We start from the raw sequence: 16281 nt of genomic DNA on the forward strand, positions 1-16281 counted from the left end.
CCCTTGATTTCAAGGCGACAGGATTACCTCTACGGCATCACAGAAAGGGAGAAAAATGAGAAGGGTTAGGGAACAAGAGAAAGAAGTGAATATGTAGATAAAGAGAGAACAAAGAGAGAGAGAGGGAGAGAGAGTCAAACGTGAAGGGGGGAGAGAGAGAGAGAGAGAGAGATAAATTAAACATTGTGAAACAAAGAAATCAAGAAATAGAGAGAGATATAAACATGAAAAGAAAGAAAAAGTAAGAGAGAGAAAGAGTAAATCTCAACGACCATCAGGGGTGGCGCCAAGGTGGGGTCATATTGTGTCATGACCCACGCAAAATCAGGCTGCTGGCCCTGTCAAAGTAGACAAAACTTTCGTGTTGAAAATAAATTAAAGATAACATAATCCGTGGCTCGACAGGCCTGGAAGGGGCTTGGCCTATCTCCCGACTGCCAGTCTCCCTCCCACAATCCTACCTAGAGGTGTAGAGATCTTCAACCAGTAATGGGGTGACGTTAGGTCAGCATGTCGAACCCCCAGCCGTTATAGGAGATTTCAGAGACCGGATTACGCTACTCACTCGTAGCTCCCCAATTTGACCGGTGGCAACCCACCATCCTCATGCACAGGCCGAAATCCCAGAGACGCTACCCAGGCGGATTCGAACCTACGCCGTCCCGCAGTCGGAGTCCAAAGCACAGCGCCTTTGACTGCACGGCCACGGAGGAGGACAAATGAATGATAAATGATGGAAACTTTCCCCAGTTTCAATCGTGCAATAACAATATGAATACCAGAATACATTTTTTAAATTTGAAGATATAGCCGACCCAAATTTTTGACAGCCATTGATCAGCGACGCCATTGCAACAGGGCCACAAATACCATCACAATACCCTAATATTAATTTCTAAGTTATACAGGGGGGCCCAAAAATAAGTAACCAAAATATATTAATGAATGAATTTCGATTACCTTTCATTTGGGCCACCCTGTATTTAAGAAGCCTTAGTTTTGTTTATGTTAATAAGCTTTAGTTACGTTCCGCACTTTATTTTAACCACAGAGTATCTGCACCAGACCTCACCCTCAACCATGCCAATCCGTCCACTAAGCGCTGAACTGCAGGAAAAGGCCTGTCAAGAACTAAACGAGGACCCAAAAAGGATCCAGCAAGATTTAGAACACATCAGGCAATGGCTGTCGAAGCAGACTCACATCAATGCCAGAACAGGTAAGACATCGTCACGATTGCTGTTTTGCTTCTTACAAATAGTTCATATGCTTCAAATTGTCCCGTACAGGAAGAACGGAAAACAGATTAACCATCTTCAGAAAACTAAATTCACGATTTCTGTGCACAAGACAACACTCTATGGAAATTCCTTTAATTCCCAACACCAATGTGGATTGATTTAAATCAGATGATCTTTCTAAAGAATCAATGATTCAATCACGTTAAAGAAATAATTTAAAGAATAAGGTACATAAGAATTTTGTAGATATCAAAATCACTTTTGGTGAAAGTACATTAATCTCCTAATAATTTATTAGTACGAGGGTCACTATTTATATTTTGAGCCTAACAATGAAAAAACAGGAATTTGGCATTGAAAACTGCTTTATTGTTTTTCGAAGTATTCTCCTTTATGGTCAATACACTTTTGCATTCGTTCGAACCATTTGTCAAAACAGTTTTTCCAATCTTCTTGAGACACCTCCATAATATGGTGTTTGAACGCATCAACGGCGTCTTCCGCCGACGAAAATCGTTGTCCACGCAATTTATTCTTGACATTCGGGGACAAGAAGAAGTCATTGGGTGCGAAATCAGAACTGTACGGCGGATGACCCATCAATTCGATTTTTTGACTGTTCATAAAGTCGGTTGTTAGACGAGATGTGTGACAGTTGGCATTGTCTTGATGAAGAATGATCCGACGATGTTTGTTTGTTTTCCGTATTTGACCGAAGACCTCTGGCAAACAAATTTTTGTGTACCATTCAGAGTTGACCGTTCTACGTTCCTCTAAAGGCACAGTTGCCACATGACCAGTTTTCCCGAAAAAAAAACAGGCGACCATTTGTTTCGATGTGCTTCGAGCGCGAACAACTTTTGTTGGATTGGGTTCACCTTGAAACACCCATACAGTCGACTGCTGTTTACGTTCCGGGTCATATGCATATATCCATGATTCGTCACCTGTTACAATCTTATATACGTCTTTTGAAGCACCACGATTGTATTTATTGAGCATTTGTTTGCACCAATTGACGCGAGCGTCTTTTTGAGTTTTTGTCAAATTGTGTGGGATCCAACGAGAACATACCTTTCTCACAGCTAAATGATCATGTAATATTTTATATATGCTGGTGGAACTAATGCCTATGGTTGCCTCAATCTCACAGTATGTCACATGACGATCTTGCAGTATTAGGTTTTGCACAGCATCAATGTTTTCTTGAACAACAACTGATTTTGGACGACCTTCGCGAATCTCGTCGGTAAGCGAATGGCGGCCACGATTAAATTCGTTATACCAGCGTTTCACAGTGGCAAAGGATGGGGCTTCATTGCCAAATGTGGAAGTAAGTTGATCGATGCACTCTTGTCTTGATAATCCACGTCGAAAATCGTAAAAAATCATCGCACGAAAATGTTCACGAGTTAATTCCATTTTATTGTTGTCGCGCAATCTCCAAGGCAACATAAACAACACAAATGAAGCTATTGACAAAACATTTGAAGTACGTTATGGTCAATAATGCCAGACGATTCCGTGCAAACGTCAAATCGGGCCTAACTTCAATCAGTGTTGCCAAGGCTCAAAATATAAATAGTGGCCCTCGTATTTATTAGGCTCTAAGAAAGGAGATGAAAGGAAACAAACACTATGTACTGATGTTGTGAATCTCATACGATAGGAAATGCAATATGTAAACTGTAAACACATTTAAATTCTCTTGATTTAAAATTCAATAACTTTTATACGCAAGAATAGCAAACATTTTGTGTAGAATACAATAGAGGAGAAGGTCTAAATAAGGGCGAAGGTTTAAATATGGGTTTTGGAGTTATCAGAGCTCCCGGGTGCTGCAGTCTGGCAGAGGCTATGGGAACTGGTTATCTGTCAAGGACAAAGGTTGCGGCGCCAATTCGCAAGAAAAAGTGGTGGTTAGTTTCGGCCTTGGTCGCTGTTATACAAGCTCCGAAAACTTTTTGCAGGTATGTTTTAACTCAGCGTTTCTGAATTCTCATCTACAGATGGGGGACAAAATAATACGAACACCTGTGAAAAAGTATGCCACATTTCACACCGCAGTACAGCAGCACCACCTGGCACTGAAGTCTGCCACCTAGTGGCTGTGAAGGGGAAGGTATTAGTCTGTCAACAGCAGTCATTGGTGGTGCATTCGTCTATCATACGCTCTCAAGAGACACTGCAATGTCAGACCTGACAGAGTTCCAAAGAGGCATGGTTGTTGGAGCACGTTCAGCTGGAGCCACGGTGACTGAAACCTCAAAGCTTGTTGGGTGTGCAAGGAGCACAGTATCAGCCGTTATGACAGCGTACACAACACAAGGTAAGATGGCGTCTTCAAAGCACAACAGTGGACGAAAGACAAAGCTTGCTGCTCGGGATAGGAGGGTGTTGAAGCGCATAGTGGCCCGAAAGCACAAGCAATCGTTATCCGAGATAACATCTGAAATGAACAGGAAGCTCCAGGACCCCATTTCAACCAAAACTGTCAAAAGGGAACTCCATGCTGCAAACATTCATGGCCGAGTGGCAATTCGTAAGCCATTGGTGACATCACGTAATGCTGCCAAGCGACACCCCACAGCAGTGGCAACAAGTCATCTTGTCTGATGAATCAACATTCACGTTATTTCAGACCACGGGGCGCGTTTATGTGTGGAGAACGCCTCGAGATGCATTTCATCCTGACTGCCTCTTGCCGACTGTGAAGCATGGAGGTGGGTCCATTATGGTATGGGGCGCGATATCTTGGCATGGTGTGGGACCACTTGTTTTTCTGCATGGGAAGATCAATGCCAGTCACTATCGCAGCATTCTGGGGGATCATCTCCATCCTTTTGTCCAGACTTTATTTCCTGGGGACCGACCGCTTTTTCAAGACGACAACGCTCCTATCCACACTGCTGGGTCTGTCCAAACATGGTTTGAAGAACATGACTATGAAGTAGGACATCTTGAATGGCCCCCACAGTCTCCTGACCTGAATATTATAGAACATTTGTGGGGATATTTGGAGTCCAAACTTCGTGCTCGAAGTCCGCCTCCAGCCACACTTTTATGAATTGGAGACTGCTCTGGAGGAAGAATGGCTCCATATTCCCTTAAACATTGTGCATGACCTCTATGCGTCCATCCCACGTCGCATACAAAGTGTACTTCAGTCACAGGGTGGTCCAACCCCCTATTAATAAAGATTTTCTCCATTCGCAGGTGTTCGTATTATTTTGTCCCCCATCTGTACTTTGTATAGGGTATGATATTAGCGGTACATAAAACAAATGTGGCTTTTATAATGCCATGATTTGTTTGTGAAATATGTAGCACAGAGAGCGAAAATAAATTGAAGAAGAAAAATAGCGTGATGGTCTAAATATGGGCTATGACATGAGGTCTAATGTTCAGATCACATTTTTAACAAATATTTGGATGTTTTTCTTAATTTCGATTTTTCCCATTCCGCGTGAATTTCAAAACAACAGATTATTAATAAATATGAATTTTATAATGTTTTAGCGATAAATGACTGTTTTTTTAAAATTTTAATTCATTTTTGTGATATCGCCACTAGTAGCCCATATTTAGACCACAATTTTGAAATATATCATTTTACCTTTTTTTGGAAATTGCTTTTGTTTTTAAAAATGGAGACTTCTATACTTTCGCATGCTATTATATTTAAGTGTATATTTCATAGATATGCATTTTAAAGGCAGGTGCTTGATATATTAATTTTTCCCTCCGAAAATGACAACATAAAAAGGGGGGCCCATATTAAGACTTTTTCCTCTACAAAATACTAATCATGTTAAATCGTAAATAGTGTCATTATCATTAAACTGTTAATGAACATGGCAGCTGATACATTGCAAACTATCACTAAAAAAATGCCAAAATTGTTACAAAGACTATAAAAAATATTTTAAGTTGCAATTGCATAGTACGTCCAGAATGTGTATTTTCATTGGAAGAAAGCTTACTGAAGTTTTTATAATTTCATAAACACACTCAACAAGCATTTCCATAGTAGGTTCATATATACAGTAACAGAAACAGAAAACTGCATATTTATATATAATTATTTATTTGCAATAATCAAACTGTTCATATATTTTACACGGTCGTTTACCAGAAAAAGCCTTTTTATTAAAAAAATTAAAAAACGTATATGTATGTATGGTGCCAAAACGCATGCAAGCAATTTTAAGCATGTTTTTTTAAAATTAAAATATAGATTTAAATAAAAAAAATCATCACAAATGTTTTTTTTAAAAAAATAAAAATCATGATATTTATCGACCCATTCCTCCACCACGGACCTCAGGGAAGCTCTACCCTGCAACACTTAAAGAAACATGTACACAATAGGTGTGTTTCACCTACGTCACAAACAGTTGCAATCGAACAGCTATGATTAAGGCTAGTTCTCGTATGCAAACGGGATCCAAGCGAGCGGGCGGGAGATGCTAACACGGACATTCGTGAGTTCAAATAAGCGTGCAGTTTGTACCGGTGTAACGAACGCAACGTGGTGGATACTTTATTGCAAATGAAATTGGCCCCAAACATGGCGGCTGTGTGCATCCTGACGTCACATGAAACCCGCGTTCAGCTTTTCTGAACAGGGATGGGGTATTGGTCTTAACTTTAGTTTCAACTCTGTAATAATAGCATTCTAATTGTGTTTGCGTATTTAACTCTGCATCTTCAGTATATTGATTCTTTACATCGTAATGTACCCCTTATTTTCATGTTCGAGTTAAGCTTAGCTGGGTAACAGGCAGGAAACTCTAAGGAATGTGTTAACTTCAGCACAGCTTCAAGACAAAGCATTTTGCAGTTATTGCAGAGGCAAAATGTGGGAGAGAAGAGACGAGAGTTAAGTTTGGATTAGGGAGACCTCAGGGAGTTCGATTTTGAAAGACAGTCAATCGCGTATGTCAAGTTGGCCCCCCAAGTGAATGGGCTAAATGAAAACAATATTGGGCCAGAATCTACACTTAATGGGCTAAATGGGCTAACAATTATTTCTGATTGGGCTAACTCCGTTTACGAGATATTCGGATTCAAAAAATGGGGGCCAACTTGACGCCAGCCCCCCAAATGAATGGGCTAGCAAAACTAACCAATGGGCTAGATTCTCTGTTGAATACAAGGAATGGGCTAACAAGAAATTTTGATTGGGCTAACACGGTTTCCGAGATATGCGGTTTCAAAAAATGGCGGCCAACTTCAGCCCAGCGCAACAAAACGAATGGGCTAACAAAACCTATTATTGGGCTGGAATCTCTATGGAGTGAACGCATTGGCACAACAATTATTTTTGATTGGGCTAACACCGTTTACGAGCTTCACGGTTTCAAATATTTTGCGCAATGCGTCAAGTTGGGCCCCCAAATGAATGGGCTAGCAAAACTAACCAATGGGCTAGATTCTCTGTTGAATACAAGGAATGGGCTAACAAGAAATTTTGATTGGGCTAACACGGTTTTCGAGACATCCGGTTTCAAAAAATGGCGGCCAACTTCAGCCCAGCGCAACAAAACGAATGGGCTAACAAAACCTATTATTGGGCTGGAATCTCTATGGAGTGGACACATTGGCACAACAATTATTTTTGATTGGGCTAACATCGTTTACGAGCTACACGGTTTCAAAAATTCGGCGCAAGGCGTCAAGTTGGGCCCCCAAATGAATGGGCTAGCAAAACTAACCAATGGGCTAGATTCTCTGTTAAATGCAAGGAATGGGCTAACAAGAAATTATGATTGGGCTAACACGGTTTCCGAGATATCCGGTTTCAAAAAATGGCGGCCAACTTCACGCCAGCGCCCCAAAATGAACGGACTTAAAAAATTAACTATTGGGCTGGATTCTCTATGGAATAGACGCAATGGTCCAACAATTAGTTCTGACTAGGCTAACACCGTTCACCTGATATTCGGCTTCAAAAAAGGGGCGTGGCATCAAGATGGCCCCCCAAATGAATGGTCTAGCAAAATTAATTAATGGGCTAGATTCTCTGTTGAATACAAGGAATGGGCTAACAAAAATTTTTGATTGGGCTAACACGGTTTTAGAGTAATTCGGTTTCAAAAAATGGGGGCCAACTCAACGCCAGGGCCCCAAAATGAACGGACTTAAAAAATTAACTATTGGGCTGGATTCTCTATGGAATGGACGCAATAGCACAACAATCATTTTTGATTGGGCTAACACCGTTTACGAGCTACAAGGCTTCAAAATTGGGCGCAAGGCGTCAAGTTGGCCCCCAAATGAATGGGCAAGCAAAACTAACCAATGGGCTAGATTCTCTGTTGAATACAAGGAATGGGCTAACAAGAAATTTTGATTGGGCTAACACGGTTTTCGAGATATCCGGTTTCAAAAAATGGCGGCCAACTTCAGCCCAGCGCAACAAATCGAAAGGGCTGACAAAACCTATTATTGGGCTGGATTCTGTATGGAGTGGACGCAATGGCACAACAATTATTTTTGATTGGGCTAACACCGTTTACGAGCTACACGGTTTCAAAAATTCGGCGCAAGGCGTCAAGTTGGGCCCCCAAATGAATGGGCTAGCAAAACTAACCAATGGGCTAGATTCTCTGTTAAATGCAAGGAATGGGCTAACAAGAAATTTTGATTGGGCTAACACGGTTTCCGAGATATCCGGTTTCAAAAAATGGCGGCCAACTTCACGCCAGCGCCCCAAAATGAACGGACTTAAAAAATTAACTATTGGGCTGGATTCTCTATGGAATAAACGCAATGGTCCAACAATTAGTTCTGACTAGGCTAACACCGTTCACCAGATATTCGGCTTCAAAAAAGGGGGCGTGGCATCAAGTTGGCCCCCCAAATGAATGGGCTAGCAAAATTAATTAATGGGCTAGATTCTCTGTTGAATACAAGGAATGGGCTAACAAAAATTTTTGATTGGGCTAACACGGTTTTAGAGTAATTCGGTTTCAAAAAATGGGGGCCAACTCAACGCCAGGGCCCCAAAATGAACGGACTTAAAAAATTAACTATTGGGCTGGATTCTCTATGGAATGGACGCAATAGCACGACAATCATTTTTGATTGGGCTAACACCGTTTACGAGCTACAAGGTTTCAAAATTGGGCGCAAGGCGTCAAGTTGGCCCCCAAATGAATGGGCAAGCAAAACTAACCAATGGGCTAGATTCTCTGTTGAATACAAGGAATGGGCTAACAAGAAATTTTGATTGGGCTAACACGGTTTTCGAGATATCCGGTTTCAAAAAATGGCGGCCAACTTCAGCCCAGCGCAACAAATCGAAAGGGCTGACAAAACCTATTATTGGGCTGGATTCTGTATGGAGTGGACGCAATGGCACAACAATTATTTTTGATTGGGCTAACACCGTTTACGAGCTTCACGGTTTCAAATATTTCTCGCAATGCGTCAAGTCGGCCCCCCAAATGAATGGGCTAGCAAAACTAACCAATGGGCTAGATTCTCTGTTGAATACAAGGAATGGGCTAACAAGAAATTTTGATTGGGCTATCACGGTTTTCTAGATATCCGGTTTCAAAAAATGGCGGCCAACTTCAGCCCAGCGCAACAAAACGAAAGGGCTGACAAAACCTATTATTGGGCTGGATTCTCTATGGAGTGGACGCAATGGCACAACAATTATTTCTGAGTGGGCTATCACCGTTTACCAGATATTCGGTTTAAAAAAAGGGGGCATAGCATCAAGTTGGACCCCAAAATGAATGGGCTGGCAAAACTAATCAATGGCTAGATTCTTTGTTGAATACAAGAAATGGGCTAACACCGTTTACGTGATATTCGCTTTCAGAAAAGGGTGGCTTGGCGTCATTTGGGCCCCCAAAGGAATGGACTAACAAAACTAACCAATGGGCTGGATTCTCTATACAATCGACGTATTGGCCCAATAATTATTTCTGATTATACTTACATGATTTTCGACGTATTCTGTTGTTGTTTTTTTTTTTTAAATATGGCAAATTGCATCAGTTTTGTTTACTATAGAAAGGTTTACAAAAATAACGAAAGAGCTGGATTGTTTGTTGAATGAATAGAGCGTGCTAATATATTTTTTTATTGAGGCCATTTTAGATGTATTCAGTTTACAAGAATTTTTGATGGGGCCGTGTACTAACGAATTTGCTGGATTGGATAACTGACGTCGATGTCAAAATATGACACAGGATTGAAATAAAGACTAACTTATAGGGACAACGGTAGATGGCAGCACACAACATAGAATAACTTTCAATTGGAATAAAATGTTCGGTAATGAACATTTTTCAATGAATTTGGTATAGTAAATTTAGCAAATAAGTGTTATAATGAAATTCATAAATATGAAGCATGAGGAATCATAAAACGAGTCACAACTAACGCATATGCCTTAATTGTTGTGTACAGATAAGCAACTTTTGCCTTAAATCACCGATTATTTCCAAAAAATTTTGAGTCCATAAACCTATACATTGGGATTGATTAGAACGTGTCAGTTAGAAACAATAATAGGAAACAGGAAACAAAATTAAATTCTTTATCTACAATAATCTGCTAATAAGTATAACTTTTGTGCTAGATTCCCCACGAAATACACTACAATCATAATGCGTGTACGTTAATAGTTTATCTCTCCAAGATATCCATCTATGGAAAACCTGAAATAAATCGATTAGGTAGCAGACAATGTCGACTGTAATAAAACAATGTGATATCCAAAGAGAATATTTGGATGGATTGCGAACGGTCTCATCTACATATACATTCATGGGGATTAATTGGAACGTCACGGTTGCTCCATAAGACACAGGGGAAATGTGTATGCAAGGAAAAAACATTTGAGGAAGCAGCCGACAAAATTTTATTTCTTATCTGCCACAACAATGTGTTGACAAAGATAAATATTGGGCTAGATTCACCACCTAATGCACCACAATTGCCATAAATACTCAACGCTTGTAACTGCATAATTTTACCATACGGTGTATGGAATGTTCAGCCTTATAAGATGGTTTCCGTAAAGGGAGAGATCAATTTCAGTCCACCCAATGGACAAAAGAAAACAGAGAAAGATCATAGGAGTAGAACCATTCTGTTCTGTAATCAGCATTTTAACATCCTTGTGAACACTATATTTATATATATAAAAATGTGATATTTCAGTTCAGCATACATTATTTACCTCACATGAATAAGATTTTCGTCATTTTTAAGATCCTTACCTACAAAAGGTCCACGTTTGAAACAAAATCGAAGAGAGTAACTTCCACTTATTTATTTTTTATAATAAATTTAACAGAATCAACAGCTACAATGCGTTTATTTTCATGGGATACGTCATCTACATTTCTTCCCTAAATAGAATATGTTAGGAACACTTATTTACTTCATGTAAACAACGAAATGTAGGATTAACACATATAGAAAAACAGAGCATGTTCGAGGGCTTTTGCCAGGTAACATTAATGTTGCTCTAATAGACAATTACGTAAATTGTTGCGGATCGTCTGTTTACACTACACTCTACACCTTCTTTTATAAAATATGTGTATTACGCCTGGAACTTGTATACATTAATATATTTTTAAAACTCTCTACATGGAAAAGTTTTTGAATTTTCATTTTTTACCTTGAAAACATTAGTTCTGCATAACATTAGAAGAAGTATCCAAAATAAAATTGCATTGTGAATCCACACACACACACACACACACACACATACACACACACACACACACACACACACCCACACACACACACACATACACACACACACGTACATAGGAAAATATGAAATGTGTAATTCCTAACTTATAAACCTATTATCTAGAAATACAATAATTTTACCTACTGACATCAAATATTTAAACACTTTCTTGAAAATGTCTGGTTTCTTTGAAATGTATCATGGCCATTTCTTTCAGGGATTATTATTACAAGAAAGCAGTAACGTACCTTAGCTTTAATACTAAAAACAAATTAATGCAGCTACAGTAATCTTCATTATAATCACTGATGCATTACAGAAGGAAAAGGAAAGGAAAACGCTAATATGATCTCAAATATGTATTTCAATTAAAAAATTGCTAAACTGAAATCGTAATTTTATATTAAGACTAAATAATCAATTATATTTAACACCCTTACTAAGTACAATGACTTGTTTTATCGAAAGTAATCCGTGAATATATCATTACTGGCAAATCACTCTTATCGTTTCAACTATTTCTCATCTTTCTGTACATTTTCAGAAACTTATTTCCACCTTCACTATGAAAAAAATGTGCACGTAATTAATTTTACTCAACCTAGATAACACATGTATTTTAAAGACTGTAAACACACATTCTCAAGTCTATTCTAATCGTTGATTTTACTGGAACTACTTTTCCAGCCATATCATCTGCTTTCTGCCACCGTCCATCTCGCCTACGGCAGAATGCTACGTAATGGGAACTTTTCTCTTGAATTACACCTCGTAGAGTATACCTAGAAACGAATGATCAAATGATACAGGTTCTTTTCCTAGATGACAAGTGTAAAATTTATATAAAGAATTTCCACCACAAATTATTGTATCACAATACTTTACAGTAATTAAATTCTTGGGTGTGCTTCATGCATTCCTTTTCAAGAATAATTCTAAAAGTTAAAGCAAGGGAAATGTATTCATTATTTAGATATACAGAGAGAAATAACTTAAAAATTTCGTAAACATAAGATGAGTGGGAAAATGTATCTCGTTTGGTTATAGGGCCTATTGAAGAAGAGTAATAAGCTACGGTTACACAAAATTAAAGACAAAGATAGCTTAATCAGCTGTACTTACGAAAGAGGAGTCTGTCTTAGGCACGCTTTAGACGGAAGTATTTCCATTTAACATTTTTGCCAGCTGAAATGCTTCCAAAAATCTTGTACAGTCTTTTTTATATCAGACAGCACTTTAGTCCTCAATGAAGAATTTCACGTAACATTCCGGTTAAAATTGGTGAATATGATGATGCGAAGCGTGCAGAGAACGTTGGATAATTTATGCAGCACGCAATACATAGGAGTTACTCGGTTTTCATTTCATGAGTAATAAATTTAAAGAGGAGGAGATGTAATTTAAAAGAGGAAATAGTTATTTAATTGAAGAGATATCGTGTAAACATTAAACAAACTGAAACTCTACAACTAGTTTATTCTTCCAAACGTGTACTGTATGTGCTACAAAGTGCGTATGTCTTTAAGCAGCACTATGTGAAGTGATACATTGTTAACATTTCACTCTGCCACCATTACATCTGCACTCGTGACCTATAGCTGTCTTGTGATTGGTTATGCCACGCGATATCCTAATGAAATTAGGACCCATTCTATGTGTGAAATATGAAATGACATCAAAAAGATTTCTTCCCTTCAAATTGCAGAATTAGATCATACTAAAAATGTTAAGAAAAATGCGAAATAAAATTCTTTCGTCTAAAGCGAGCCTAACTCTCCAATCCTAGGTTGAACCTTCATTCTGCAGATTTTTATATAAATTACCAATACAACAGAGTAATATTATTATAAAACATGGAAATGAAAGAAACCAACTTACTGGCCTCCTAAAATGTACCATCAAAGAAAAAATGTATAATGTAATTTGCAAGTAATAAAGTTTTATGAATGTAAAAGTAACTACATAAAAATAAAAAAATAACAATCTAATGCGTTTAAAATGCCAAAGAAAACTATAAATTGGTGATTTTTTTAAAAAAATAATTTCGTCTACCTAATGTTCCAAATAGAGAGATATGCTAATTCACTGATTTCATTCACAATGAAAATAATGTCCATTTACAGTACTTGTTATATCAAAGATCTCTAAAACTATAGTGCCTCCCAGATAGCGCAGTGATAGCGTATTAGCCTTGTAATCGAGGGGTCCTGTGGTTCGGCACATAGTGGTTCGGATCACACTTTAAACAGTCACATTGTTTAAAAAGACAAGTTACCGTTTTAGAGATATTCCGCCAATACAAACTAAAAAGCGATACAATATTGGCAAGTTTCCTAAGCTGCTGCTGTTTATTTTTAAAAAAAATAGAGAACAAAATATATTAACGTACGTGGCAATGTTTTTTCTTATATCTAAAATTATTAACATATTAGTTACATTCCCCCCATATAAGTAATGTATTAAACAAATTCATTTCAACTTTAACAAGTTCTTTTTTATCTGCATCACTAACACAACGGATCGAAAAGTAGTTAGTTATCACTATGGTTAGTTTTTCAAAATATTGGCGCAATATATAGTTTAACCTATACTATTCGGTTAGATTTTCTTCCCTTTACATTATATAAATATGTTTTATATAACCTACCTTTTCCCATTTATCATTAGAATAAGCGGAATTGTCCTGAGTGAAACGGCAATAGGACGATCAATAGCTGGACTGTCCTTTGATCCAACCCCTTTGCTCCTACCGATATCTAGCAAAAGCACAGACGGAAACTTTGTAAGTTCCAGCGATGCCCTTCCACTACACACCACGGATCTGAATACATTCAAGGGCATCAATAGATGGAAAGGAAAAAAAGAGACATATCCGTCAATTACTCTCTCACTTAATGATGCTTCACAATTACATTGCAAAATTAAATCGGCAAAAACGTCTTGTACGTAATTCCTCGATCTTAGCAAATCAATACTAAATCCAACTAATGGGTTAAATCCCATCATTAAAACTTAATAGGGAAGCTAAAGTCAATTGTAATGAAGTTCCGAAGTGTTCCGAAGTACGAAATTGTGTACTATATTTTTTTAAGTCCGTAACGTATCATTGTCACTTTTCGTATGTGTATAAAGACAGACATAGAAGATATGCTGAAAAGTGTATACAAATACGCATACTGCGAAATCATCCGCTGATTGATAAGCAGTATTTGAAATTCATAAAATCTAACCGAAAACTTACCCCACATATGAGACACACAACTCTAGATTTTTCTTTTGAGTTTGTGTCATGACACAGGAATTTTAAATTCTTGCAATTAAGTATAGAAACTGCATGCTTATTAAATGCTCTACAAAAAACGGAACACACACAAAACAATATATCTCTTTTAGCATGAAATGTATGAAGTTTAGACTTGTTTTTCATAACTCCTAGACTTTATAAAACGGAACAAATAGTAGCTTTTTAATCATATGGACCGGGACACGCCTCTAAAAAGGGGACTGTCCCGGTCAAAACGGAGCGAATGGTTACCCTAAAAAAGAGGCCTTATTTTAATGACTGTGTTTGCATATATTTTTACGTCGCTTTCTTCCCTTCCAGGTTAACCGCAACGACAAGAATGAATAGTGTTTATATGAAACAGAAGAAGAGTCACAAGCCAAAGATTCTTTTTTTTTTTTTTTGTAACTGCAACACGTAAAAAAGTCTTGCAACGTTTCAAAAACTTCTTTCTTTGCATCCCTGAGCCTACAGAGAAATTCAAATAAAACAAAATTACGAAATGTCACAAGACATTTTAAAGCGTTTTAATGATACATGAGTATAATTTTGGAGTTATTTAATGTCGGAATGTGATATGATGAGTTTGTATGACCCAATAACTAGCCTTTATTACTTTAAAATCTAATTTTATAAATATCGGTATCGGCATCGACATTGGTATCGGTGGGTATCGGTGAGAGTATTGGCATCAGTATCGGTTCAAAGTGGTATCGGCTCAGCCATAGTATTAACGGTAGTCTAGGTCTCGGTACATCCACTAATACTCGTACATTCTTGTGGTCACGATTAGCCACGAATGAATGCAAAGCGACGTAAAATTACGAAGTACAGCAATTAATACTGCAACAAGTTTTTTAGAAAGAGCTACTGGAAAAGTTATATTCTCAGAGAAGAGTAAAATAATTGAAAAAGGAAATACACTGTTATCTTGTGTTACGATATATGCCTACATTGCGACAAGATGCACAGTCGAAAATGTAAAAAGTGAGAATATAAATTCAAGTAAATTTTACATTAGAACCAAGTATGTTCGGATGAACCGCTTCAAAAGTTCTAGTGGTGCTCAGCAAGATTAAAAATCCGAGGCCTCCACGACAGCACAGTTGCAAACGCTGTCGCCTCGTAATCAAGGGTTATCAGCTTCCCGGAATCACTTTGAGCACAAACAGATCTTAAAATCAACTTGTGGAAACAAACAAAGAGGAAAGACATAGCAGTTTATGCAGTGGAATTATTTGCAGGCAACTTGCAAGCAAAACCTCACGTTGCGTAAAAGCAAGATGTAAAATTTCCCTGTTAACATTCATTCATCCCAATAATGTAAGGTTCGTGTTCTAAACTGAAAAGAAGGAAACTTCCTTTTATTTAATTATTCTTAATGCAAAAGCACTATGCGTGTTCTAGTTTGAAGTTGGTTAGTTTAAAATATCATTTCTGAAACACAGAAATAAAATCGATTCATATTTTAAAGTAGACACTTCTCTAACTAGTACATAACCTTCTTAAATTAAATACCAATGCCATTAAAATCTGTCTTACCTTCTAGATATAGATTCATCAAATATTGCAAACGAAGGCATATCGTGTACTACATTCATTCCTCCTAGAAATGGAGAGGAGCACATATCAATTTCTCTCGTTCTAAGACTAGCAATTACTTTAATTTCCAAATCTCTCACGTCATCATCGGCATCGCATTCTATGGTTAGAAGCGTTCTTCTTGCATTTTCCTCTTTTCCTGGGCAATTTGGATTTGTGCATTGGCGTGTCCATTCAGTCACGAAGTTGGTAACTTTGAGCGACATGTAATTGAGTGTCATAAAACCTGAAATAAGATTTATATTAGTCTACGAGGAAGAAAAATTGAAATACAAGAAGATAGGACATTATTTTCATTTACAATATTACTACAACTTCATAATGGAGCAAGCAAGTGATCGAAAAACAAAATTCATAGTCGGATTTGTGGGACTGCTGTGTGTACCCCCTTGGGAGTCCGCCTTGCCCCCTACATTACGAGACACGAT

At 37.9% G+C, this 16281-nt stretch overlaps 1 protein-coding gene across 1 annotated transcript in view; it reads left to right on the top strand.

Annotated features, from left to right (window-relative positions):
- The window catches only part of LOC146002204 (uncharacterized), a 129780-nt gene that overhangs the window by 14948 nt on the left and 98551 nt on the right, over positions 1-16281 (top strand). Inside the window, exon 2 of the mRNA XM_083139922.1 lies at positions 1052-1219. Coding sequence (XP_082996048.1) covers positions 1081-1219 — 139 coding nt within the window. The 5' untranslated portion in view covers positions 1052-1080. The remainder of the gene's footprint in view (positions 1-1051; positions 1220-16281) is intronic.

The sequence above is a fragment of the Lepisma saccharinum genome, chromosome 18, assembly GCF_977018435.1.
Source record: "Lepisma saccharinum chromosome 18, izLepSacc3.1, whole genome shotgun sequence".
NCBI lineage: Eukaryota > Metazoa > Arthropoda > Insecta > Zygentoma > Lepismatidae > Lepisma > Lepisma saccharinum.